The following is a 26,587-nucleotide window of genomic DNA, read 5'->3' as shown; positions in this document are numbered from 1 at the left end:
CATGTAAGAAGAGTGAAGCACATATTCCATGTTTCAAAACAAAAATGATTGGTACATATAATTATGATTGATCATAGAACCTGCCCCTTCCAGTGGTCCTTGTAACAGACAGTTCCATAAAATATACGTGGATATTTTTATGTTTTGGAATATGAAAGCACAATTAAAAAGGGGGAGAGAACATTGTAGGCTGCTGCCTGATTTTTTTTTTTTTTTCTCTCTTCCCTTTTCTTTTTCAGAGGGCACATCTGCTCGATAACACAGAGAGGCTGGAAAGGTCATCTCGGAGACTAGAGGCTGGATACCAAATAGCAGTGGAAACCGGTAAGAATTCTGAGAGTGAGCAAATTGTCTTGCTTATGCACAGCAGTCTTCACAACACATGACATTTCAGGGAAACTTCAAAGGCGAAACAGAGACAGCAGCCCGAGATGTGGTTTACATATTGGGGAGACAATTGGGAGCTTATTTGCGCTTATCTTTTTTCAAGTTAAAAGGCATGACATCTACTGAAAACAGTTCCTGAGGTTTAAAAGTATACATCTGAAAAGAGATGGAATACTTCGTCTAAATTCTACATTTGTCTTAATATGCAGTTACATGTTGTCAGTTTACCCACCCGCAATGATTGCTAGCACACACTGCAGACTCCAGTTGTTTTTGTCTTTTACTTTCATTCATATATGTAAAAAAAATTCATTTTAGTAAATGTATAACATATTAACTACACTTGATAGATAATAAGGTTTTCAGCTCAATTTTCTTGCAATCAATTTAGTGACTGATTATGCAGCAGTTTCTGTGCAATGAAAGAAGTAAACAAATCGCATCCCTAAATATGCAGATGGAATAAAATTAATGGAGAAGGCTAAACTGCAGCGCAATTATTGAATTAGTGGGGGTTTTAATTGACTGCAACTTTTAAGTTTGTATTTTCAAAACATTTTTACTAAGTTTTAGCAATTTGTAGTGGATTTTTTTTTTTAAAGCAGCAGTAGTTAAACCTTCAAAGTCTAATACCCTTAAATAAAGCTTGTGCAAAGTTGAAGAAAGTTTCAGAAAATGTATGTTTGAGCCATGAATAATTTTCTGGCAGAGAGTCCCGATTAATTGATACATATCCAGAATATTTTTTAGAATTCAAACCCTGTAAGAGGTAAATTGAGTTATAGAGTTAAACATGGCTATGCTAAATAAATGGTATTACTAAAGTGCCTGCATTTCAGTTATTCTGTGCTTAGTGCTGTGTACAATAATGAAAGGGATGTATGGAACACACAGTGCAGAATTTAGAGGGGACTGAGAGCATTAATTCTTTTGTGCCAGAGGATGGCACATTATATAGACAGACATATGATAGCAATTAAATTTGCTTTCCTGCAGATTTTCTATAAATGGTCAATAACTTGTTTTTAGAAGGACTATTTTAAATTTGTCAAAAATGGTTCCCGATCTGCTTTACTTGAGCCTGGATCTTTCACAAAGAAGCAGTATATAAAAATTCAGACTGATCCTTTTGTGGAGGAGGTATCTTATATCCTTTTTTACTCCGTGTGGAATTTGTTTCATGGAGATGATGATCATGTTAACTCTGGTTGCATATCTCCATGGTGATTTCTGAGAAATATGGTTGGAGTGCAAATGTATATTTATATGGAAACGGTGTCTTTCAGTATCAAAACCAGGTGAAACTGCATTGAATTCCACAGAGTCACTAATTCACCCCATCTTTGTGTCCATCTCTACTTTTTATGTCATGCACAGAGTGAAAGAGAGAGGTGTATAATTCTTGTTCCCAAAACTCTGTGAAGACTAGGAGTAGAGTGATATTATATGACTTATTAATATTAAATAATTTTGAGATGATGACTTTGGAAATACTGACTTCATTGTAATGTAGATTTTTTTCCATAGATTTTTATAGAAACTGATGAATTATTTTAATCCTGGCATGGACCACAATGATTCTAGGTATAAGAGAATTTGGATTAATCCAGTGCAACAAAAGAACTTATTTTGGAATTATTTTTGGTTGCTCTGTGTTGAGGTCTCCCAATAAAATAAAACAAAACATTTTCAGTTCTTCTTTGAGCAGACTCCTCAGACCATGTCTTGCCTTTTTTATTACTTCTATTGCATAAAGAGCTTCTCTACACAGCACTGGTGAGGCCACTTGTGTAGTGCTGTTTCTAGTTCTGGGCTCCCCTGTACGAAAAAGGCATTGACTTACTGCATTGAGTCCCAGAAAGGACCATGGACAGAATTAAGAGACTGGAGCATCTTTCATGTGAGGAGAGGCTGAGAAAGCAAATAGTGTTCAGTGTGGAGAAGAGAAGGCTCTGGAGGACTTTTTCAGTGTGTACAAATAGCTGATGGGTTGGAATGAAGAGGAAGCCAGACTCCTCTCAGTAATATCCAGTCACAGGACAAGAGGTACAAATTATAACCTGTGAAATTCCTTCAGAACATGATAATTTTTTACTGTGGTAATGGTCAAACAGTGAAATAGGTAGCTCAGTATGATTGTCAACTCTTCATCTCAGAAGATACTCAAAATGCAGGTGAGCACAGTATTGCCTCTGGATGACCCTAGGGCAGAGTGTTGGACAAAGTGATCTCAAGAAGTTCCTTCCCACCACAGCCATTCTGTGATTCTGTGAGGTGGATGTGACAACCCTTAAGTATCTATTCTACTTCATTTATGTGGTGTCTTTTCGCAGTTATGGATATGTATGTTGCATACTGTAATGAAGCTGGATGATTTTCACTTCTGGAATAAGTCACATTTGGGTCTTTTTTTATTACCTTAATCAGCAAAAATACATATACTATTTTAACCTGCCCCTGTGATCATCTAGGGATTAATCTGACATCACATAACTAATTTTATGCAATTTCACATTACAATTCCTAAAACTTACCATGATAAATTAGAAGCTTTTTTCCTGTTTGCATCTCTAAATTGATAAGCCCTTTCATCTCATGTGCAGTTGTTCATACAAGCCGAGATCTCTTGGAAGGTCTGACTTCTTTCTTTGAGTGGTGTCATTGATTCATGGCTTCAGTGGTATCTGAACAGGATGCCACTCATGTCACCATCTCTAAGGCAATCCAGCACTGTCAGGCTTTCATAGTTTGTCTGCTGTCATTTGCTGATGCTGAGGATGTTTAAATCTATGCAGAAATCTCCTGAAGGACTATGCAAAGCCTTTAGTATCTGGCAACCAGTTCTGGAGTACTCAAGGCCTGCTGTAAGCAGAAGAACTTTATTCTAAAGATTTGTAGGGGTATGTTGCAAACTTAACAGGTGTTTGAGAAGCTGATTTGGTACACCTGGGAGTTAATCAGAGCATTTGCTTTTAAGTTGCCTGAATTTTATGGCAAAAGCACGATGGAAGTCTCTCAAGACATAAAGAGAAACAATCAGCTGTTTGAATCTCAAAGGCCTCCACTGTTTGTACCAAGTAGGGGAAGTTTTTAATAATGGCTGATAACACTACAAATTGCACTCATCTGCTTTTTAAATTCAAGACACTGTTTTAAAGAATATTTCTTGTTGTTATTTTTCTGGGTATGTTATAAAGTGCTTTGCTTGTGAGAAAGAGACTAGTTTACAGCCTTGTAAGTAAGCATTTCCAACACCACACATTATTTGTAGTTCTGCAACCCAATTTTCTTAATTTCAGGCCACTTTGTCTGACCTATAGCCTCAGAATATGAGAAAGGTTTTAAGAATGCATGAAAATTGCTGGTTTCAGTCCAAAAGAGAGATAGCCAAATTAATCCTAATTAATCACAAAATTCTTCCAGGTTTTGAGGGGGCTTAATTCTGTTCCCCATGCTCAGATTTGCACAGTATCAAAAGGAATTCTAGAACTTCCTTATTTTGTCTGCAGAATGTAGCATAATAAGGTATACCCTTCTTTGAGTCTTAGCTATGTTTACTCAGACAGGGATATTTTGAATGAGGAATAGTTTAAAATGCTTCGTTCATCTTTAGTGATAAAATTGGCATGGAAATGTGAAACACTGTCAAGGAGAAGAAGAACACACCTTGTTGCAGAGGACCATTGTGCTCTGCAGTTGTGTTGTTTTCACTAAGTTCTTCTCAAGTGCCAGATATTTTTCAGGAAAAAAAAGTGGTGTTTATATAATGTAGTTTCACCTTGTCTCAGGACAATGTAAGAGAGAGAGAGAGAGAGAGAGATCCAACCATTGAATGCTGTCCAGGATTTCAGGGAAAAACTATGTTGCAAGTATTTACTTTTTTTCCTTCATTACCCTTAGATATTTCTATGGCTTTCAGTAATTTGAGAAGTGTTGAGCTTGTCTCTATGAGTGATGATTATTAGATATTATGCTGTGGCTCTGAACAGCTCTGAAATATCTGTGCTACTAGAAGAGTTTGTGGAAAATATATCTACTCTTTGTACTTAATCTTTAAAATTTTGTCTTGGCTATACCCCTTTTGTAGCATGTCAACATGGTGTTTTAGAAGCTAAGAAATCAAGGAAGAAAGTCTCCTGTTCCATATGCGGAAAATAATTCTGAAACTTGAGGTTGCTTAAAATTCTTTTTTTCAATCCTCCTTACTCATTGGTAATCTCAGCAATATGTAACTCTGCAACAGTTAAAGGAGAAATATCTCTGTGAGAGACACAACAGCTTATTTTCCACCCTTGTGTGACATGACTAATTCTTGTTACGAAAGGATCCAAGCAAATTTCAGTTAATTACCTATTGCAATGAACTACAGTCAAACCTCCTTTTCTGGACTGAGCCATAAATGCATAATGTAATGCTGTGGTGGCCTATAGGCAGGTGGTCAGATCCACCTCAAAGCACTGGCAGCCTACTTGCTAGACAGCAAATAGGAATCTCTCTAGACGAAGATGAGTGTTTGCTTCTTTATGAAATAATGTTAATTATTGTCTTATCTGGATGCAGCACTGAAAGTGCAGTGAACAGATCAGTGAAAGTATGTTCACAAATGTTTATAAGGTGCTTCTGAAGGCAGGAGTCTTCAAGTTCAATGACTTTAGATTGAGAAGGGAACTGTTAACAGTTAACTCCAGGAGGTGTCCTGCCAGATATGAGTAATAGAATTTGATGTGCAAGCACATTGTCCACAGCAGCATGTTACAGATTTGGATTTCTCACCCTTTTACTGATGGAACAATCTTAATCCCCAGGCATCTGCCCTGAAGGACCTTCTCCCACCATATTTCATGGGATGGTTGTGCTGGTCAGGTGTCATAAATGAGATGCACACCAGAACTGTCATAATAAGTGTGAAACCATTAAAATTAAAATAAGTATATTGACTAAACTGTTTCCATTCCATTATGGTTGCAAGAGCTGGAGTTTACTTTACAGGTACAATTGAATTAAAAAGTCTTTGCTCAGCTTAAAAAAACTTTAAATGGTTCTAACATCCAATGTTAATTTAACAAAATAACAAATCCTAACGTTCATACATGTAGGGCTGCATTAGACTAGTGGAAAGTTTGCTGTTTCTCCTATGTTGTAATTCTGTATGCTTAGTAATTTACTTGAATTAGTTAATGTCTCTTGAGCCTTCATGCCTCTGTTCTGTCTTCAGGTGTGTGCATATTCTGATTACATTTGAGCTCCAAATAACTAAGAGTATGGAAATGGAAACCAAGTTTTGAAAATCAGGACCTTGCTTCTAGTGCCCCTTGCTTTAAATAAAAGAGGCTATTCCTGTCCTAGATATTTACACTTAATATCTACCTATTTCATCTCTAATGAATTATTCATACATGTATATGTGAATACTGTGTGTAAAACCTTTCATTAGAGAAAGAGGGCTTTTGAGTTCTGGAGCATATACCAATATCTCCTCCTCAGGTGTTTCTTTGATATGCCAGAACATCTTTCTACTGAAATCTTAATCCAAAGTTTCTATAGTGAAATGAGTTTTTATGCAGTTTCCAGTCACCATCAGAAAGAGCTTTTTCATGATCCCTGTTTCTTCTGCTAGCAGCAGTATTTCATGTTTCATATATAATTTTTTTCTTTTCTGGCTGATTTCTATTAAAATCTGTTTATTGTTTCAGAAATTCATTTTGAAGTGGCATATTGCATTCCTACATCTCTAAGCCCTCTGCCCTTCTTCATAGTCTGGGCTTTAAAGTGGTGAGGAGGAAGAAATAGGGAGAGATTTTTGTTTCTGGGGATGTCAGGCCTCAGGAGTATCCCAGCTACACAGTCATGGGGGGGGAATAATGTTTGGGTTGTGCTGCTGCTTTGTAATAAACCAGTCAGAGGCAGCATTTAGAGGGCATGGAGAGACCAAACTACTCAGTTTCCATTCCTTAGTGCTTTACCATGCAGTTGATACCAGGGAAGGGATTTTTACACCTTCAGTTTGAATATTTCCTGCTGGTTCCTTGCTTGTCCAGTCACTGAGTTGCTCCCTATTGCCACCTCCTCCCTCCCTCCTGGCCCTCCCTCTCGCCATCTTTCCCAGCTCTGACTGTCCCAATTCTAACTCTTTAATACTCTTTCTCTCTATTCAGATACTCCTTTGCATATTAATTCAAATTCTTGTACCATCCCAGTTTCCCTTAGCTCTGGGAAGGATTCGATTCAGCAGCAGTATGGGCCTTGCACCTTTTTGGTCATGAAAAGTTTATCCAGTAACTCACCCAGCATTGTCTAGTGGTTTTCAAAGTCTGATCCCTCTGCTCCTTGGCCCTCTGCATTTCTATGCATTGTTTCAAATGCAGGATATAGATTATTTTGGTATTTTCTTACATTTTTAAATACATAGAGTACTTACCATGAAATAAGGAAATTGGGCATTTTCATTAATTGAGTACTGCCCTCTAAGTGCTACCAAAAAAAACCCTTTCCAGCTACTTGTTTTGAAGAGATAGGAAACACTTACTTTATATAGTTGCAAGACCATTTCTGTTAAAATATCATCTTTTGGTATTCACCACCTTTCAACTGGATTTCCAATAAAAAGAGGGCTTATCTATCACCTCAGTAGGTTTGGGATTATATCATTAATGCAGCAAATAAGGAATGTCAAATCTGTTCAGTAGTACATATTTGCTAGATTACAGTAGGAAAAATCAAAATTTGACCTTTTTGCCCTCTGTTGTGGAAGAAGTCACAGGTTATTTTACATGTGCAGGAATTCATTAGTGTACCATACATCATGGGACAACTAAACTTCAGCCTTGTTAGGAACTTGCATCCAGTTGAAGTTTGCTTAAGACTGATTTTTGGATGAGCAAACATCCAAATAATGAGCAAACATTGCAATAACCTTATAAAGATGCGTTATTATATGTAATAGAAACATAGTTTTGTGAATTTTTATTCCATGCTAGAATGATGAAAACATTTTTTCTCAGTTATCAGAAACTTTAAGTACTTCCCATGTGTATGCCAGACAAATAATCACGCAGGCTAAAATCTGTATATGTTTTCACAAATACCTTGCATTTGTCACAGAATACCTGTGAATAACATTAATATCTGAATTATAAGCTGAACTCAGAAGATTACATTAAAGCATTATTTTACAGGGCCTCTATTGGACCATCTCTACTGTGTAGACTGTTGTATAGGAAATAACATCTAACTGAATCAGAGAAAACAGTATTTTAGCATAGATTTTTTTTGGTGCTGACCCTCTTTCTTTAATGTATTTATTCATATAAGATGGTGTTTATTGATCAATGTATTCATTGTAGCTTATTCCTAAGTCTGTAGTAAAGCTTTTGAAGACTTTTTTTGTCCTAATAAGAATGTGAGGATTTCAGGTCAAGGTATTTGGCTAGTTTTTGGTCTGAACTTAGGCTACCTGCTTCTGTCAATTTTGAAATTATTTAGCCTCAGGGAGCTTTCCCCTCTCTGATAACATTTCAGAGTTTGTTGTCTGGTTCTGAGCAGGTAAGGCAAATAAAAGAAAGGATAAAAATAAAAAGATATTTTGAGAGTATCTGTTGTTTCTAGCAGTGTGAGTAAACTCTCCAAACCACCTTGGTTTGAGAAAGCAAGAATGCAAAAAGCCACCAGCTGTCTGTCCTCCATATATATGTTTATATTCACTTTTGCTCTCTGTTAACACTCTCAGCCACCATGCTTAGGTGTCTCCAAGACATGTCAGAATTCATCTAACATAGCTTGTCCAGAAAACCCATTTCAACAGGTGGACAAAAAACTTCAAGTCAAGCCTATAGCAAGTAAATCTTCAACTTGTATAAGCCTGAGAAGATCTCTTGATCAGGTTGCATATTCTCCCTGAGAAAAATGAGTTTTAAGAAACCTGTCCGAAAAGTTTCAGATAGTTGGGAAGTGCTGATTCATCTGCAATGGGTAGAACTCAAATTCTGATATATTGTCCCTAAACACTGTTCTCATTTATATATGATTTATTCTCTCCCTCCCATCCCATATACCACTAGCACTCCTTTTGAACTTCCACCAAGTGAAAGGGATTGATTCCAAGTGATACTGACTTGGCAGTGACAGTCAGTCTGTTGCAACTTTTGAAAGAGCACAGCAGAATGGAATTGCAAGTCCACCTTTTGACCTTCAAGTATATTAATACACTGCTAATTTAATGACTTCATTTGGCAAGTTCATTCTCCACAGAACATCAGCTGTATATTTTGTTAAAAAGACAGACTTTGGTGAATTGGAATTTCTGGTATTTAAATAAACAACCTAATTTTCAATAGTTTTTAACAGATTTTTTGCTACAAGGACACGGCTGAATTTGCACAGCATGAGGTCTTGCTTAGCAAAGACTTTTTATATTACAACTTACATCAAGAAGAAAAGTTGATGAGCTTAGACTTGACAAAGCTCACCTGTGTTTTGCAGATTTTTTTATATTTCTTGTTTGAAGCTTTCTACCTCTGCTTCCTGATAGGCTAACATTGTTTTTCTCCAAATGCACTAAAGAATGAAGCTTAACATTAAAAAAAATGTATCTGTACTGAGCATGCTTTTCCAGGTAAAGCCAATATCAAAAGGGTGTTCATGGTAGAACATCTTTCAAGCACAGTATTTTGCTCTTTTACATCTTAGGACTGAAGAGTTACAGTTACACAATTACTTTTTTTTTAATTTGTTTGGTTTTTTTTGTTTGTTTGTTTGTTTTTGTTTTGTTTTGTTTTTTGTTTGTTTGTTTGTTTGTTTGGAAGTATAGGGGGCAGGGAGGGGAAGCCCAAACTACTGTCCTGAACCAGGACATACCAGGACATACAAGCACAGAATTGAAAAATATCATTCTATCACAGTATGGAATGATGGGCAAGCACCTTATCTGGGTATTTCTTCATACAATTAAAGTCACACCATACGAATTTATGATAATGGTTTTATTATACTGCTGAGAGTTTATTTCATCCTGTAATTACTGACATTTATGGTCCAAAAAATTATCCATGTGTTGCATGAGGAAGCAGTCAGGTTTGAGAAGTGCTGAACATTGTGGAACCATAGTCCAGTTACAGTTGAAATGTCAGCTTGTGTAATGTGTGTCAGATGAGGACATAACCTCTAATTTGTGCAAGTACTGCTGACCATCTAAGTCTCTATTTTTAAATCAAAACTTAGACTCAGGAGTTCCATGTTGGAAGCTGTTTACTGACTTGGCTTGATTTCATCCTGTCAGTGTGAGTAGAACTGCTGATCTGCAGTACCACTCATCTCTCTGAACTGGCAGTATGAACCAGCACTGTGATTTTCTTTGAGCTGTGTTACAGTCTTATTTTGAGAAACTACTTCTGGTTATTGGCTGCTAGTTGTTGTGAGGAACTGTAGACCAACAAAATTGTAATTCATGGTTTTGAGAATACAAATTCACTATTTTACATCAGTCACAGGCCATTTAATGTACATCTGTACATTCTTGCTTCTCTGTATTTTTTCTTGGCTCAAGAGAATCTTTTTGCTTTCTTCCATGATTTTGTGTCCCTTCCATATTTTGCAAACTTCTCCTGTTTTTCCGTACTCCTAATTCCAAGTATCAGCTGTCTGTCACATTGTGGTTCTTTTTCTGCCAATTTCTCTTTACCTTATCATATTTCATTATCTCCAAAATGTAAATGTAAATTTTGATATGGAATTTTATATTCTTGGCTTAATCCTCACAAATGTAATAAACTGTCATGGTTATAAACATGCCCAGTTATTGGCAGAGCATAAATATTTACATACTAAATTGCAAGTGTGTGTGGGCACATGAACATTGATTGACACATTGATGTGCGTGCTGGGGAAGAATCAGAACCATAGAAAATGCTGAGTTGGAAGGGATCCATGAGAATCACAGAGTTCATCAAGCTCAACTCCTGGACTGCACAGAACAACCCCAAGAATCACACCCTGTGCCTGAGAGCGTTGTCCAAGCACTTCTTGAACTCTGTCAGACTTGGTGCTGTGACCACTGCCCTGGGGAGCTGTTCCAGTGCCCAACCACCCTCTGGGTGAAGAAACTTTTTCTAATATCCAACCTAAACCTCCCCTGACATGGCTTCAGGCCAATCTGTCACTGGTCACCAGACAAGCTTTCTGGTTTTAGTACCTTTCCAAAAAGGTTTGCAAGATAAGAGTTTGTTTCCATGAGGAAGGTCGAGCTCTGTCTAATTATCTCCAGATCAAGGGATGAAGAGTGGATAATTGTTGTGGTTTGCATTTTTGTGAAATAAATTCCTCAATTTACATTGCATATCTTGCAAAGATAAACATGCTGCGAAGGTAATCTCTTGCATCTACTTGGCTGGTGTCTACTGGGATGAATTTTTCCATATTTTATGGAGTCTGCGACTCAGTAAAACTGAAGTTTTTAAGTGTTCATGTGTTTGAGTTTTGGCTTGTGTTTAGCTCCCTTGCAGGATCTAGAAAGCCAACATGCAAAACAGTTGGAATGAGAGTATTGTTTAGGTTTTAATTTTTTGTTGTTCACAGGGATGCAATAATTCTGTGTTTTCATTACAGATGTCTTGAAAGTATTAATCTGATTTTTATAGTTGAATGCTTAAGACTTCCATGTGTTGAATGGTTTGGCACTTGCCTACTGTAATTGGCTGGAATGCCATCTTGAGAAATTTTCTGAAAATTACTATATTTGCTTTACTCTGTATGTAAGTGACTTTTCTGTTTTAGTGCCCTATTTTTCAGTAGTGAAATATGAGGTATAGAAGTGTTAAGAATGAAACACAGAGATCACATTAATTTTTTTTCATAATTTTATTATTTTTTTAAATTAACTGCTTTCAATTTTATGGAGAGGATGTATTTTAAATCCAGTCTAGAAACAATGATATTTTCTCAAATGAGTTTAAAATGGCAAGTCAGAGTATTGCTCAAACAGTAATAATTCAAGGGAAGGGTTTTTTTATTGCATACCCATAAAATGTTCTATACAACAAATATTCTAGCAAAACTTTATAAATATGTCATGAACTAGATTGGGTATTTACTGTATTTATCACAGAATAAATGTTAATTTTAACATTTTAAGATTAATCTTTGGAGAAAACATGTAGAAATGCTTATTAAAGCCTGGCACACAGAAATGGAAATAGCACTAAAATTGTGGAATAAATTAATCACTTGTAAATGTAAAATATGCTCAGATAAACTTTGGTGTTTTCCCTATGTTGATGGCATTTTTAAAGTTATTTTATTCAGCTATTAAAACAACAAAATAATGTTTGTCGTCTCCTTTTTCCAAGAAAGTTTCTTCAAATTCAAAATTAAAATAAATTAAGTCACGAAACAAAGAAGAATATGTCATAACCTATGTAGCTTTTAAAGAAATATATGGAAGTATGGCATGTCCTCCTGACCACCCAGAGGGACAAAACTGAGTTTGAAAGGTTTTCTTTTCTTTTGGTGGAAATTTCCATGTTTAAGCAGCTATGCAAAAACAGAGAGTGAATGTTTGATTAAGAAAGTAATTTTAACTACTAGTTCAAAATAAAATTCACTGTAGTTTTTTTTACTTCTAAATTAAATCAATTGTGTATTTCTGTATGTTTTTAAAGAACAATGCTTATTGCTTTACTCCATTTTCCTCTTAGACACATGATCATGTCTCTTAAACATTTAAAAAACTTAGGCCATTTGTAACAGAACCTTTTATTCATCTGTAATGCTCTGCATAGCACACTTGCACCTTTATATCTACATTTTGTCTGGGAATTACTATGTTTTGGTAACAAATTAATATTTTAAATATTTGCCTTGTAAATTTATGAAATTTGAAGCAAAATTTTGATACTGGAAGGTAAAATATTGAATTAACAATGGAAATAGCTTTCTGTGGTCTGCTGTTTTACTGACTCTTTGCTTGCTGAAGCACTCAAACAAAAGTCCTGGTGCCAAAAGCCAGATGACCCATATTTTACTCATTCCTACTACAGAGCTCAGGAGTTGGTGTATTAACAGTTTTAGTTCTGTACAATTTGTGGACTATCAGTTTTTCTGTTACAGAGTATTCATGCATAAAATAACATTTTCTGCTTTGCATAATGATAGAAAGTTCCTGAATTGTAAGGTTCTGCAAATGTGATGAATATTATTAAAGTTCTGGAGTATCATTTTTAGCCAATTGAAATGCTTGGCACAACGGGCCTCATTTGTGCTGTAAGTTTAATAGTATCTATTCACGCAATTACAATTCCTTACAAAGCTAATATGTAACTTCCACATTTTGAGATGTTATACTATTGACCATTTGTTGCAGTAGAGATGTAAAAATCCCTCTATGAGCTTGGCATTTCTGAAATATATTACCTTCCCTGTCATTTTCTGTAAGTGTGCTACAGCTTCATTGATATTTGTCAGAGTCATTTATCAGGAGACTAATTGCTCACTTCTAGTTTTTCTGTGGACATGTTAATGCTTGGGTGACAAACTACAGTAGAAATCTTGGTGTGATTTTACAAGGGCCCAATCCAGAGTTCACTGAAGGCAGCAGGAAAGTTTCTCTTGATTTTGCCTGAGAACACAGTGGAAAGTATGAGGAATAACCAAAATCAAAACCACCACAGCTGTTATTCAGCTGTTATTTTTTAATGAATTCTAGTTTAATTTGGTAAAATATGTTGATGTCCCTTCATATTGAGTAGTCTCTAAAATGGTTTAATTTTTGATGTGGGGAAGTAGCACAATGAATGACCATTCTGTACTTGGGAGATGTTAAGTTCAGGGCTGAAGATACAGTTCATGAAGACAGTACTTCCAGATTGTAAGGTTTTAAGTGTTTGAGAGCTGTCTAAAAATGATCCAGGTAGACTCTGTTCTTAAGTTTTAATGTTTTGGGGAGTTTGTATCCAGTCAAATACAGTGCTTTATCTCCAAAGATGAATTATTTTCATTTTGTTTATATAATATTTATATATGGACAGGATATAGAAGTCAGAATCCAGATATGTTGACCCCTGAGATATAATATTGACCTCAACGAGTATTAACTTCTCGGATCAATAAATGCTGTTATTGACCTCAAAGAAAAATCAATAGCAGCTTGTTAATTTGCAAACTATGACTGCAAGAAAATGGTACACATTTTGTTCTTCATTATCACCTATTTATATCTATATTTTAATGCTTTCAGCTTTGCCACCTAGAGATCATCATGTCAAAACATTTCAATCCCAGCTGTTAAAAGGTTGGGGATACAGACATTATACATTATGGAATAATTGCAGAGCAGTACAGGTTAGTTCCCATATGTCATGAAAATAATCTGCTGAACAGTTGTGTTTCACCGTGTTGTTTTTCTTTTTGGGCTAGTCCAGTTAATTTCATTTCATTTTCTCTGGTGTGCTTCATCAAAACATTGCATAAAAGTACTATATTTTACCTGCCAGATTTCTACATGAATAATAAAGGGGATGAAAACCTGACTACTGGAAACAAGGAGACTGAAAGTGATCACTACAAAAAAATCATAATTAACATACAGCAGATTTTTCTTATTTACATAAGGATGACAGGTTTCTAGGCAATAATATGTTCTGAAATGTTGCTATGTGACTATATAATGAAGAAGAAAGTTTTAAATGACAAAGTATTGGTGAAGAGGTGTTGTTTTGTATCATAGCAGGTTTTGTATATGAACACTGAAATGTCAGGTTTTACAGAGTTTGAAATGCCTAAAAAATGCCTGTTGCTGAAATTCAAATGTCAACAGTTCTTCTGCATATATACCAGTTTGATATTTAAACTTAAAAACCTCATCAATAGTTTAGTATTACTTTGGCCTTGTTATGATTTGACTGCCAAAAAATGCGGAGGCTGATTTGGTCTGGCGAGTCGTGTCTTCGTTTGCAGAAGACAAAGTGCAAATCTTTCAGCCTTATACAGTCACTAATTCTGTCTGATACATCTGCAGTGATCTTTGCAAGCTGGTGACTGTATTTAGAAAATTTTTCCATCATTAAATGACAGTATGAGAAGCATTTAAATGCAAAAATAAGGCCATATTTGCATTTTTACAACTGAAGTTGCTGCAATTCTTTTGCCAGTTTGATGGCAATGTGGTTCTTCTCTTTAATATCATGGGCTCTCATTTGTGCATCCATGTAATCCTCTTGAGAGACAGAAACAATGATATGCTCATTCTGTTGATAGACAAAAGCACAGTGATGTTAAATTAAAAAAAAAAAAAGGTGAGATGGCAGCACCAAGCTAGTTTTATCTCAGAGGTTCAGAAAAATGAGGTCAGTGCAGATCTGGAAAGATGTTTGTGGTGATGATGAGTATCTTTTCTGTCTTATAGAATTTCCCGAATGATCAGGAAGGGTGGTATCTTATAGCCTGTATAGACATCCCAAATAGGTGGAGCATTTTCCTTGATTCTCTATGTTGTTTTGAGTCATGTCTGAGTAATCAATACGTTTGGATCCTTCTGCAAGAGACCAAAACAGAAATGGTGCAGGAAAGTGGCTGATTTGGGAAGGAAAGTTCAAAGTCACACTGCAGGAGTAGAGGGATAATCTCAGTTTTACAGTTTAGGTTTATCTCATTTCAGCCTACAAAGATCGCAGAGCAGTACCAAGGTCTTCAAAGTGTCAGATTGTCCATTCCAGCAGATTTTTGTAGTAAAACTGGGAACAAAGTCTGGGGCAAGCTGACAAACTGTTGATTGTGAGCCAAATGTAGCCCCCTGACTCTGCAGACCATTTATTTTTCAAGACAGAAGTTACCTACTCTGCTCAGGAACACAGTGCTGCAGTGGCTGGATCTCAATATGACCCCAGGTCTCAGGATTACAGGACATTTCTCATGATAGCTGGCTGGTACCTGGGGAATTTTCTGCTCTGGAATATTGTCTTTAAGGTGTACTGAAGTTAAAGAAAAAGCCTTATTAATTCAAAGTGCCAGTCATCATCTATGAACATCTAATGCTTTATTTTCTCTTCTGATACTCTCTGTAATCACTAGAAATTTTTACTTAACTGATGAGAAGTCTTAGGACTGATACCATGTCTAACTAACCCAAAGGAGAAGGAAATATAAAATAATCCAAAATGTTTTAATTTTTAAAAATCATGTTCAGAATACAGTTTATGCAGTACATCAGAAGGAGTTCAGTTTATAATTACAAAAGCACTGAATTTAACTTCTTAATAGATGTCACTGATGGCAGACTTACTGATTTCCATAACTGAAATGTTTTGAAATTTTGCACTAATGGTCAGTGGGGCACAAGCTGGTAATGTTATGAGATGAGATGTTCTGCTTATCCTCTTTGTGAATGACTTTTACTCTCCACATTTTCCTTTATTAAGGGAATTTTCCATTTACTTCCTATTTGGGGAAAAATCTCTACATTATTAAAGTATATAAAATATTTGATGCCATAAAATGGATCTATTTTAGTTTGATAAACTAGAAATATCCTGCACTGTGAGGGTCATAGCTTATAATACATACTGTTAGTACTTTTTCATTTTTCTATATTAGGAGATTAGTGAAAAATAAGCTCTATCAATTAAGTTTTATTGCAAAATTATCTTCAGATGTACAGCAGTGAAGATGATATTGAGTGATAACACTAGAGTGGATTTTGTATAAAGCAATTACAACTTGAAAACCACAATCTGAATGAAAATATTGCTTAGGGTTTTTTGTAATCTAGCATTAATACCAAAAAACTCTTCCTTTGGAAAGTGCTTAAATTACATCTATTAAACATAAGACATTTCTAAGGTGTTCATGTGTGCTATTGACTGAAAAATACTTATATTTGGTTTCACTAGTCATGCTTTGTCAAATCTATAAAGTATATACGAGTATGTAGTTCCACCTCATAAGGTGTTAGTTTAGTAATATCATGTTTTCCTAACATATTAATTTTGTATGGATAACAGAGTTCTTAATTCAGCAATTATTTTGTGTAGATGCAATTTGATGCTATGAAATTCTCTGCATTCCTAAAAGCAGTGATTTACCCTGAAAGAAGCAGCAAGCCTTTTTCCTCATGTGATGCAGTACTTATAGCCACATATGTTTCTTTGGCATGTTATTCTGGAGTTGAAAGTGCATTGAGCTTTGCAAAATGAATTCCAAGAACTTCAGAAGTGAATTATTTAATTCTGCTGATAATGAATGAAATCTATCTGAATGCTCAAGTCATTCCTTTCATAGTGTTTCATTCTGCCATCACACCTTCAGTGGGACAGGCAGTCCCTCAAAACACATAAAGGAATCTGTTAATTTAGAAAAACAAAGCCAATTGTTCAAGAGCTACAGAGCACTTCAGCCCCTTTTCATGACACAGGGAATTTTGCTTGTGGCATTCACTACCCATTTTCGAACATCATACTTCAAAATGTTCTATTGAGTACAAGAGAAGTTGCTCTGCAAAACACCCAATTTGTAATAAGCTGAACAGTACTTTAAGGAAGCTGAAATAATTTCAGAAGTGTATCAGTTGTACGCCATCGTTTCGTTGTAGATAAATAGTTTGTGTCTCTGACCAAATCTCCAGTGATGCCAGTACAAATCAGGACAATTTAGTCAAGTGGTTACAGGTTTCCAACCTTTCAAATTGATCAGATTGAAATAGCCCATTAGGAATTGATTTAAATCAGTTTAGATAAGCTCAGTCTCAGTCCTGGCCCTTGAGGCTTTGGCTACTGAAAGTTCACTTGAAGCTGGACATATACCAGCTCCACAGGCCATCAACTTTATTAGTGTGGAGATAAGCTGATTAGATCTTGTCAATCAAAGGTGCCAATATCTCAATTGAGTGTCTCTCCCAGTCTTTCTCTCCTTCTTTGTTGCCCGCTTCAATGCCTTAAAAAAAAAAAAAAGAGAGAGAGCAAGCAAGAGAGAGATGTGTGTGTGCATCCCCCTGGTTGTCACCAAGCAGGGTGCAAGGGCACTGTGATGATGTGATGACTATATTAAAGAGGACATCAATTTGTTTTAAAGTGTTTTGATTTTTTATGGTGGCATTAAGAGAGAGAACATTGTGGTTGCAGCTTTACTAGAAAGCAAAGTGTTCTAGAAGGAAAAAAAAAAAAGTGTTTCTTTGAAACCTACCGGGTCTTTGAGTCTTGCTGTGCCAATGGGCGCTTAAGTGCTCCTGTAACTGGCATACTCTGATCTACCACCAGCTTAGGTACTATTCTTCTCTCCAAATTATTCACTTATATAAAATAAAATAATTTGTGGATGTTTAATCCTTGCAGAAATAATTTTAAGCATTTGTTAAATATAGCCTGCTTGGGAAATATTTAGTTTTGCCAGTAAATGAGCGTGATGTAACAGTGTGGGAAATTACTGCAGAAATTAAGGTCAGGTTAGAACATATACACTGACCCTCTCTCTGGAAATTAAGTTATGCGTGCACCAAATAAGTACATGCAGGTATTTGCATCTCTGCTTTGTAGAGGTAAAAAATATATAAAGAGAACATCAGCTGTAAAAATGGAATAGCACAGTGTTTCAGCTTTAGGCTTCATCATATAGTTAAAGATGGTGTAGAGGAAAACTGGGCTTTTGTTCTTCACATCTGAAGTTTGCTCACACCATGTCTCCCTCATACTTCAAATGCAAACAACAGAAGCCTGTCCTTTTCTTCCATCACCCTACACTCACCACCCAATGAAGGCAGGAGCTACAGCACTGCAGAACTACATTGCCACACTGGATTATCTCTTTATCACTTATTCTTCACTCCACTGTATCAATTTTCTGCTAACCAATCAGGCACTCCTCTTAGAAAAGACTGTTTGACTATTTCTTCTAGATAAGTGTATTTATAGCTACACGGATCCACACAGGCAACTCATGTGCTATGTCTTGGAGAAAAAAGGAAATTGCTTTCTTCTTCCAGGAGACTTCTAGTTAATGCTGCTGTTTGGGTATATTACAGGGGAAAAAAATATAGTAATTGTGTGCAGATCCTAATTATTCAATTGGGTACTGGAGTTCTGGTATAACTCTGGTTTCTGTTGCAATGCAATGCCATGTATTTACACAGAACAGAGTGAAGCTCTTCTCTGATCTTCTCTTTGTTTCCTGCCATTCTCACCAGCTCCCTGTTCAGGCTGCACATGGAGAGGAATGGCCAGCTTTAGCATAAGGAGTAGGTAATACTGAGCTGTTTAAATTATTTGAATAGTTTTCTTTTGCTCCCCTCCCAGAAAAGATAAGTTCAAGCAGGTTTAGAGATATTTACGTGGAAGAAGTTGTAGGGGAGAACAGCCTTATTGCCTTGTTGTTGCTAATTAGAAATACTATGTGTTTAGATGGGGTTATTGAGCTGTATTTTTTTTCATGTTTAATACACAGTTAACAGCTCTGACACTTCAGATACAGTCAATCAGAAGCAAATGTTCTTTTAAGAAGTTATTGAAGGAAATCTATCTAACAGACCACTAGTGAAATGATGTACTTTTTCCCTCTGGCTACTTCCCCTACTGAAATCACTAATTCATTGTTTAAAATCTTATTTTGAAGGCTAAAAAGAAATGTGTTGGAGTTCCAACTTGCCATTTAATTGATCTGCCTTGCCTTCATTAGTCATATTTTTTCACACTGATGTTTGTTGTAATGCAGTCATCTTTGTAAACATTTTTCTGATTGTGTGGAACTGCGCAGCATAGAACTGAATCATCAGTTGAAAATCATGGTGATAATATTTGATAGAATCTAGTGTTTTGAGATAAGACTGGGTAGTGTGATCATGACTTCTGAAATATTATATATCCGAATATAGTATATTATTAAAAATACAGTGTGCTCAACTTGAAGTTATAGATAGATGGAACACATGTTTTGTCTTGACTATTCCAAGAGTGTTAAATAACATTTTTATCTTTTCTTTCATGCAAGTTGTAAGTAGAGAAGCTGAGCTCTGATGGCTGAGTCTAATGTAGTTTCACAGAACCATAAAATTTATTGCAGTGTTTATTTCAGCAGACTCTTCAGTTAATACTTCTATTCAGCTTAATAGAAGGGCACAGATGTCAGTAAATACAATTTCTAGAAAGATGTGTTAGCTAAATAAGGAGGCATTTTTGGCAAGTTTTTACTTCAGGGCTACAACTGCTACTGAAGTTATTTGAAGTTTGCATCATATGTGTACTGTGTTTGGGTTGAGTGTGCCTAATGAAAATTATATATGCTTGTAAACATCCTCCCATTGTTATTTAATAAAAGCAAATATAGAACATTGCCAGAAGGACTTGTATGCTAAGGCTGTCTTTGACAACAGATTTGTAATGTTCTAATTGAAAGTGCTTAAAACTCATTTAAGGAGCATCTGTAACTTTGAGGCCACCATCTTGAGGGAATGGTTTCAATGTAGTGACTCCAGTTTGGAAATAAATAAAAAAAACACTGGCAGTGCTTAGGGTTTTCTTCCTTTGGAGGTTTTATTGTTGAGCAACCAAGACAACCATTTGGTTCATGGCATTGTTACAGCTTGGATGTGAAAGCCTGAAAAAATCATCAGTATGCTCTTTTCCATTGTGTTAATTTCTTTTTTTTTTCTTTTTTTATAAAAATTACTTTTTAGAACTGTTTATTTCCTAAACAGTTAATGTGTTTCAGTGACTCAATGTAAATTATGAAAATATGTAAAGTAAAAAAATAAGAATTGGAATTACTTTGTGTACCTGGACTTCATTCTCCAATTTTCCCAAGCCATTTCTAGAGGTGATATTTACTAGCTACCTCTGTGCTGGTTACTGAAATGTGTTGCATATATGGCACTGGATGCCCTGTTAGAAGTATCCTCTGTGAGCTACCAAACGTGGCAGCAAAGATGTTTTAATATTAAAAAAAAGATAAAATCAATATTTCTTTTATATTCTTCCTTGGAGGTTAGTCCACCTTCAAGCATTAGAGTACCACAACTATTCATTTTCCCTGTTTACCCTGCAGCTTGCCAGTTTTCTAACCAGGGAGAAACGTAAGTGAATATTGGAAAATAAAATTGTGTTTGCCTAAGCTTCCTGTTCAGAAGACTTTTGATTTTAATGAATTTGACAGAAAATGTAATTCATAAAACGTCCTCACTTTTTACTTTTTAAAATCATATTCTTGAATTGTGGGGTAACACAACCGTTCTCCTTTTAGAACAACATTTGTATGTCTTTGATCTCTACATTTGGAGAATTCTTATTAGCTTAACACATTCACGTTCCGGAAAAGTCCTACAAGGAGGGAGGATTTTTCTTAAATGGGGGGGAAAAAAAGGAAAACAAAAAAGGGACAGAGAGAGAAGAAAAATCTTTTCCTGTTTCTTCCCTGAGGCTGAACTGTTTATCACTCCATCCTTGTTCGATAGAAGTGAATTTTATAATAAAATTTTCCCTAATCGGGCTCTGTCAGTGAGGTGTCTTATCGTGGGGAGGAAAATGACACCGATCCTATCGAAAAACAGAGACGATGTCACAGTGTCCGCAATCACAGCTACTCAGCCTCCATATCTACCTTCTCCACAAACACCAAGCACTGCTTTTTCATAAGAACATCAAAACCTAGCGAAGTCATTAAAATTGCACCCGCGTAGAGTTGCAGGGATCAGCCGCACTAGCGCAAAATGGGATGTGGGAAAACAGACTCTCTAAATGTGCTAATTCCATTGTCACGTGTTTACGGCTTAATTTTAATCAGTTAAAAAAGCCACACATTGCAATAAATTGGCATTATCTTCTGTGACACCAGAGGACACAGTTGGTTCAAGGATTTAGAGGGTCGCTGGCAACAGTATATAGTGTTACAGACAAAGTATTTTTACGCTTGAACTACGGTAGCTAAGGTGCAATCCCCAGTTAAGACTGCAAACAAAGACTATAACCCACACAGTACTAAGTTCAACATGCAGACCACCTTCAGCCTGGAGACAGTGTAGAATGCTAAACTGAATAGTGCTGAAGAACATTTTCTAATTTAATGGTTAAAAGTAATTTGCTGGCCAGTATAATTGAGGTTGCAGTTCAGTAGCGTTCTCTTATGTGTCCTGTACCATAATGAAGAAAGATCTGTTGGAAAAATCCCTTTGCTTTATTTGCATTCAGTTTCTAAACTAGTGGTGCTTGTTTACAATGTGCCATTAGATTTCTTCCTCAAAACTATGCGTTGCATTTTCTGTTCTACTCACAGAAATGTAGGTAAATCGGCCAACACGGACTGAAATGTGATAGTAGGAATATTGCTGCTTCCAGTGAAAGGTTTATGGAAACTTTATGTTTTCTAATTAGGTAGTACCACAGGTCACATGAGAATTGTGCATGGTGTCTGTCTCTACTCCTCCCATTTTCTTTCTTTTCCTTTCCCCCTCCCCCTTAGACTTGTTCTTTCACTTGAATATGGCTGACCAAAATGTTTATAAGCAGCAGGAGAATTATTTTCTGTAGAGCAGTATGAGCTAACTAATAAATATCCATTTCAACAAAACCATGTCTATAAAAGTTGTCTAGTTTTGTTTCAATGGATCAAACATGAAAAATGTGTGTGACCAGTTTAATTCTAGAATGAGCAAACAGCAACCAAAGGAACAGTTGGAGTAGGGATTTAACTTCTATGGAATAAATATCTCTTTTCAGGCTATAAGCATGTCCATGGCCAAATACAAATTTCTATTTTAATCAGCACTAAAAAGCACTGATAAATAAATACACAAAGCCATTACTGCTAAAAACAAGAAGTGTTCATGCTGTTTCCCACATCTGATTTTTTGGCTTGGACAATTTAGTGACAAGTATGTGGCTGATCGTTTCCATGCATTCTAAGCACTACAAGCTCTTCAAAAATTAACTTGAAAATGTCCAGAGAAACTATTAACAGTCATCAATGAACAACATTAGCAAATAAAGTGAAATTAGTGTGTGGATTTCTTTTGCATATAAAGAAGTAGGAGCATTTGACCTATTTGTTAACAAATCTCCAAAACTGTTTCAGTTGGAACACAAAGGGACAACGTTATCCAAGCTTGAGTTAAATCCAGGAATTTTTCATTAATTGCACATTTACAAAAAAAACAAGAGATGCTAACAATGAAAAAAAAAAATCCTTAAATACCTAAAAGAGGTTTTGCAGTCCTCAAATTAACTGGTGCATAAGTTTTTCTTAATTTAATATCTATATTTTATTTATTTATGTAAATTATCTGTTTTTTTCTAAATTTAATATATATTTTTGTGCTGGCAGCTTTCTTATTTGGGTTTGTAATATGAGGCAAGCTATGTTATTTGCACTTCTTACCTGTTTAAACAGCTTGAGTAAATATGCGGGGTCACTTTATTAGAATAATAGGAAAAAAAAAGAATGGAGTGTAAATATAAACCACTGCTCTTTTCTATGTCTGGATTAGCAGCGAACTCTGCATGACAAAAAAAAAAAGACTTCTTTATGTCGGTATACTTGGCTTTATAAAACCATTATGACTTTGTTCTCTAAAACAGAATACAAATATCTGATTGTTAAAAAGATTTTATTTGAGAGTTTTGCCTCTACATTTCTATGAATATGTTCTTATATTCTGTTAGCAAGAAAGTGACTTATTTGGGGTTTTTTTAAGGCTTTTTGTTTTTATTTAAAATCTGTCAAATTAACTAAGGGAGTGTTTCTTTAACTAAACAAACTGCACTGCTTGCAGGTCTCCCTAGTTCAGACCCCCTAAGATTGTTCAGCTCACTTGGGACAAGTGATACAGGTTATGACATGTCGTATCCAGGTATCAGACACCCACCTGGAATGAACAAACTGGTATTTTCACCAGTCTGAAAATTATTATCCAGTTATTTAGAGGCCTGAGCTGATCAGTCCTTGTCTCTTTCACGCCTTCTTTCTCCCCTATTTTTACAGTCCACACTTAGATCCTGTGCTTTAACTGGTTTGTGATCATATTACTGACTTTGGTTGCTTTGGACTGAGTGAGGGTTGTGGTGGGGAAGTGAAAAAAGCTAATTCGTGTTAAATGCATATATAGGAGGAGAGTATTTGTTTGTGCTTTGCATCCTTCTCTGCTACAGAATTCACTCATTACTTGTATCAGAGCAGTAAAACATTTTACACTGATAATGAAAATGAAAGTGTAAATCTAAGTAGGTATTTTGTCTCTGAAAGTAAGAAACAAGCCAAGCAATATTAATTTACCCAAATGGGTATTTTAAAGGTGGTGAGGTGAAACTGTGTTATATATACGTATATATTTTTATTCTTCAGTATCTTTTTAATAAAGATTGGGTGAAAATCGTTGTTTCAGATCTAGTCCTACAGAGAAATATCCAAATAAATTATACTTGTATATTAATTCTGCACAGAATCACTTGTATTTCATGTTATATATTGTCAATATATAACAACAATAATAAATTGTTAATAATTTAATTAGTTTAGGTCTGTAAGTATGCATATTGTATTAAAATAGTCTTTCATTTATGCAGCTCATCACTTTTGCAAATTGTAGGTATGTTTGATTATCTAAATGCAGCAATACCAGAGGGGTGGCACTCATTTCTAAAACCAGAAACTTGCTGTGTTCTACTTTTGCACACATAGGCTGCGCCATTGAGCCACCAGTCAGATAAAACTGTTTTCTGACTTGATATTTTGTAATGGGTGGAACTAAAGATGTACTTAACAGAACTGGATATCAGCATCTTTTTGTGTTTGTTGCCATAATGGAATTTGGGGGAAATGCAGCATGTTTCTAAGTACCTACTTGTAACATTAGTCAGTGTCCTGTAAGTTTGACCCTCTTAGGATTTTTTGTATCCATAAATATGCCACAGATACTTTTTAATACAGTGCTTATAAAACACAGTTATTTGTTCTTTTGAAATGTATATCAATTTGCTATTAAACATTAATCTGCATTCCAGGGATATTAATAATAAATTTACCCAAAAAAGTACATGGCTGTATTTGAGTAAGAGTTAAAAATACAGTGTTAATAATATGCAAGTTTTTCCTGAACAGGATTTAAACTTAATTAATTTTAAAAAGGTGTCTGTTTTTCTAATTAAAATAACTTTCTCAAAAAGTGCAAAGATACTTTTATTTATATATATATATATGGTTTTATATCTATCTGTCTATACACATGCATTTAATTTAGGTATTGAATTTTATCCATAGTCTAAGATCAACCAATTAACCTCTCTATCTGTGAAAGGTATTTTAGAACTCAAAGTGAATATTGTTGCTGCTCATCTAATTGAAGATGTAAAATGTCCTGTAAGTCTAGGCAAAAGATTATTCTGTTCTGCCTTATTTGTAATACACATTAGTAATACTTTTGCATAAATACTAACCACATCTAATGGGAGAGGAGGGGACAGGATTTCTGAGTAGGGTGTTTAGTATTTGTTGTTTCAATGGAGTTTGTTTACCTTCAGTGTTAGATATTTGGTATTTTTATTTTCTGAATCAGAAGATTGTAAGCACATTTCTATGAAACTAGCAGTCACTTAATGATGTGAAATTATTAGAAAAAGAGGGAATTACCTTCCCTTATGGAACTATTAAACCTTCACTTAATGACTGATTAGTGAGATAAACTTCATACTGTGTAGATCTGTGATGCACTGTTACAGATACTCCATTTTTTTCATAAAACCTTCTGTTTAGAAATGCGTGTGGTTTATTTTTTGAGTGCCAGTTTGGTTTGTGTAGCTAGTCTCTTTTTTTTCTGACTGTTGTCATTACAACTGGTTTTGCAATGGTGGCTGTGTCTGTGTGTGTGTTCTGTTTATGAAGTTTTGTGAGGAAAATAGGGTTGGGGGGTGGTTTACATGTGTTCTTAAATAATTTTTTGCATCTTTGAAATCTTGTTTTCTATTTCTGTGGCTTTTTTTTTTTCTTTCTTCTGTTACCAAATTCAAGATCCAATGTACCTGGAACACAAATTCTGTATGGTCATTATAAGATCCATTCTTATGAAACAGAATATATTTTGAAATGTTAATTTTCCAAACAATTTAATATTAATTTTAAATGCTATAATAATATAGTGTAATTTTATTTTAATCTCATACCATCAGGGTATTATGCTGGCTTTTTTATAAATTTAGATATTGTGATGTCGTAGTTTTTTGTTGCCAACATATAATGTTGCATTCTAAAAATATGCTGTCACTTAAATGTGTATGTACTTAATTTGGTAAGGAGACATATGTCTGTGATCACTGAAAAAGCATAGCAGAAATTACAGTATAAAGAGCAACTGACAGAGTCATTAGGTTTGAACTATTCCTAGCTTGTACATATAAAATAATAACAGAATTATCAGAAACTCCTCCTTGTTGTATATTAAAAGTATATTGTGTAAACAATGTGATGCAGTGCATGGGTAAAGGTTTATTTTGTGCCAGTGCAGCTGTGGTTAAGAAATCTACTGTATCTGCAGCTTTTATAGTGTATAATGCAGTCCAGCAGATCTCTGGCCGTGTAATTATTCTTACTATGCATAACCTTACAGCTTCTAACACCATCATACTAAGGATCCATGTCTTGGATGAAGGCCCTGTTATATTATTTGCTATGCAAATGTAGGGGAAAAATTGCTTCCTATTCCAAAAACCTAGTAATCAGACAGGGGAAGATGGATGAGGATTAACAGGTTATAAAGGAAAAGAAGAAAGGTGATGATCACCATCTTGCTGCATCAGTGGTAAGATTTGTGCTGGGTTTTTTTCCTTCTCACAAAATTTATAGCAATAGAGTTTAACAGAAACTTACAAAGTTCATAAGGATAAATAGTAACTGTAAATGTAACAGAAAGATAATTTTAGGTGGGCCTGAAAATCCTCCCAACTGTAATGGACAGTGACCAAGAAGAGAAGAGTATTCGCTTGCAGATTTGATCGGAAAGCTGGTACCTTGGGCAGGTCATGCACACTTGCCAAGAGGTTGAATAGTATACTGAATAAAAATTGATAAAAAGCACACTTGGCCTGGCCTTGAAGAATCCTTGAAGAATGGCACCTGAAATTTGATGTGGGAAAGGAATGAAAGCTGGAGGCAGGAGTGAAGGAAGTAGCAGGCAAGAAAGCACTGCAAAGAGAGAGATAAGTTGCCCAAACCACTGGCTAGAAAAAGAATGATTTTATCAAAGCCAGGG

The 26,587-nt window shown here is 35.4% G+C and overlaps 1 protein-coding gene across 4 annotated transcripts in view; it reads left to right on the top strand.

Moving 5' to 3' along the window:
* VTI1A (vesicle transport through interaction with t-SNAREs 1A) overlaps positions 1–26,587 on the top strand; it is a 257,572-nt gene that overhangs the window by 61,785 nt on the left and 169,200 nt on the right. For all 4 annotated transcript variants that reach the window (XM_053948652.1, XM_053948651.1, XM_053948654.1 and 1 more), the window contains one exon: positions 240–324. In XM_053948652.1, the coding sequence (XP_053804627.1) occupies positions 240–324 (85 nt within the window). The remainder of the gene's footprint in view (positions 1–239; positions 325–26,587) is intronic.

This window comes from Vidua chalybeata, chromosome 8 (assembly GCF_026979565.1).
Source record: "Vidua chalybeata isolate OUT-0048 chromosome 8, bVidCha1 merged haplotype, whole genome shotgun sequence".
NCBI classification, from domain to species: Eukaryota; Metazoa; Chordata; class Aves; order Passeriformes; family Viduidae; genus Vidua; species Vidua chalybeata.
Note: the sequence above shows the minus strand (reverse complement) of the source record. Positions and strands in the feature narration are given on the sequence as shown.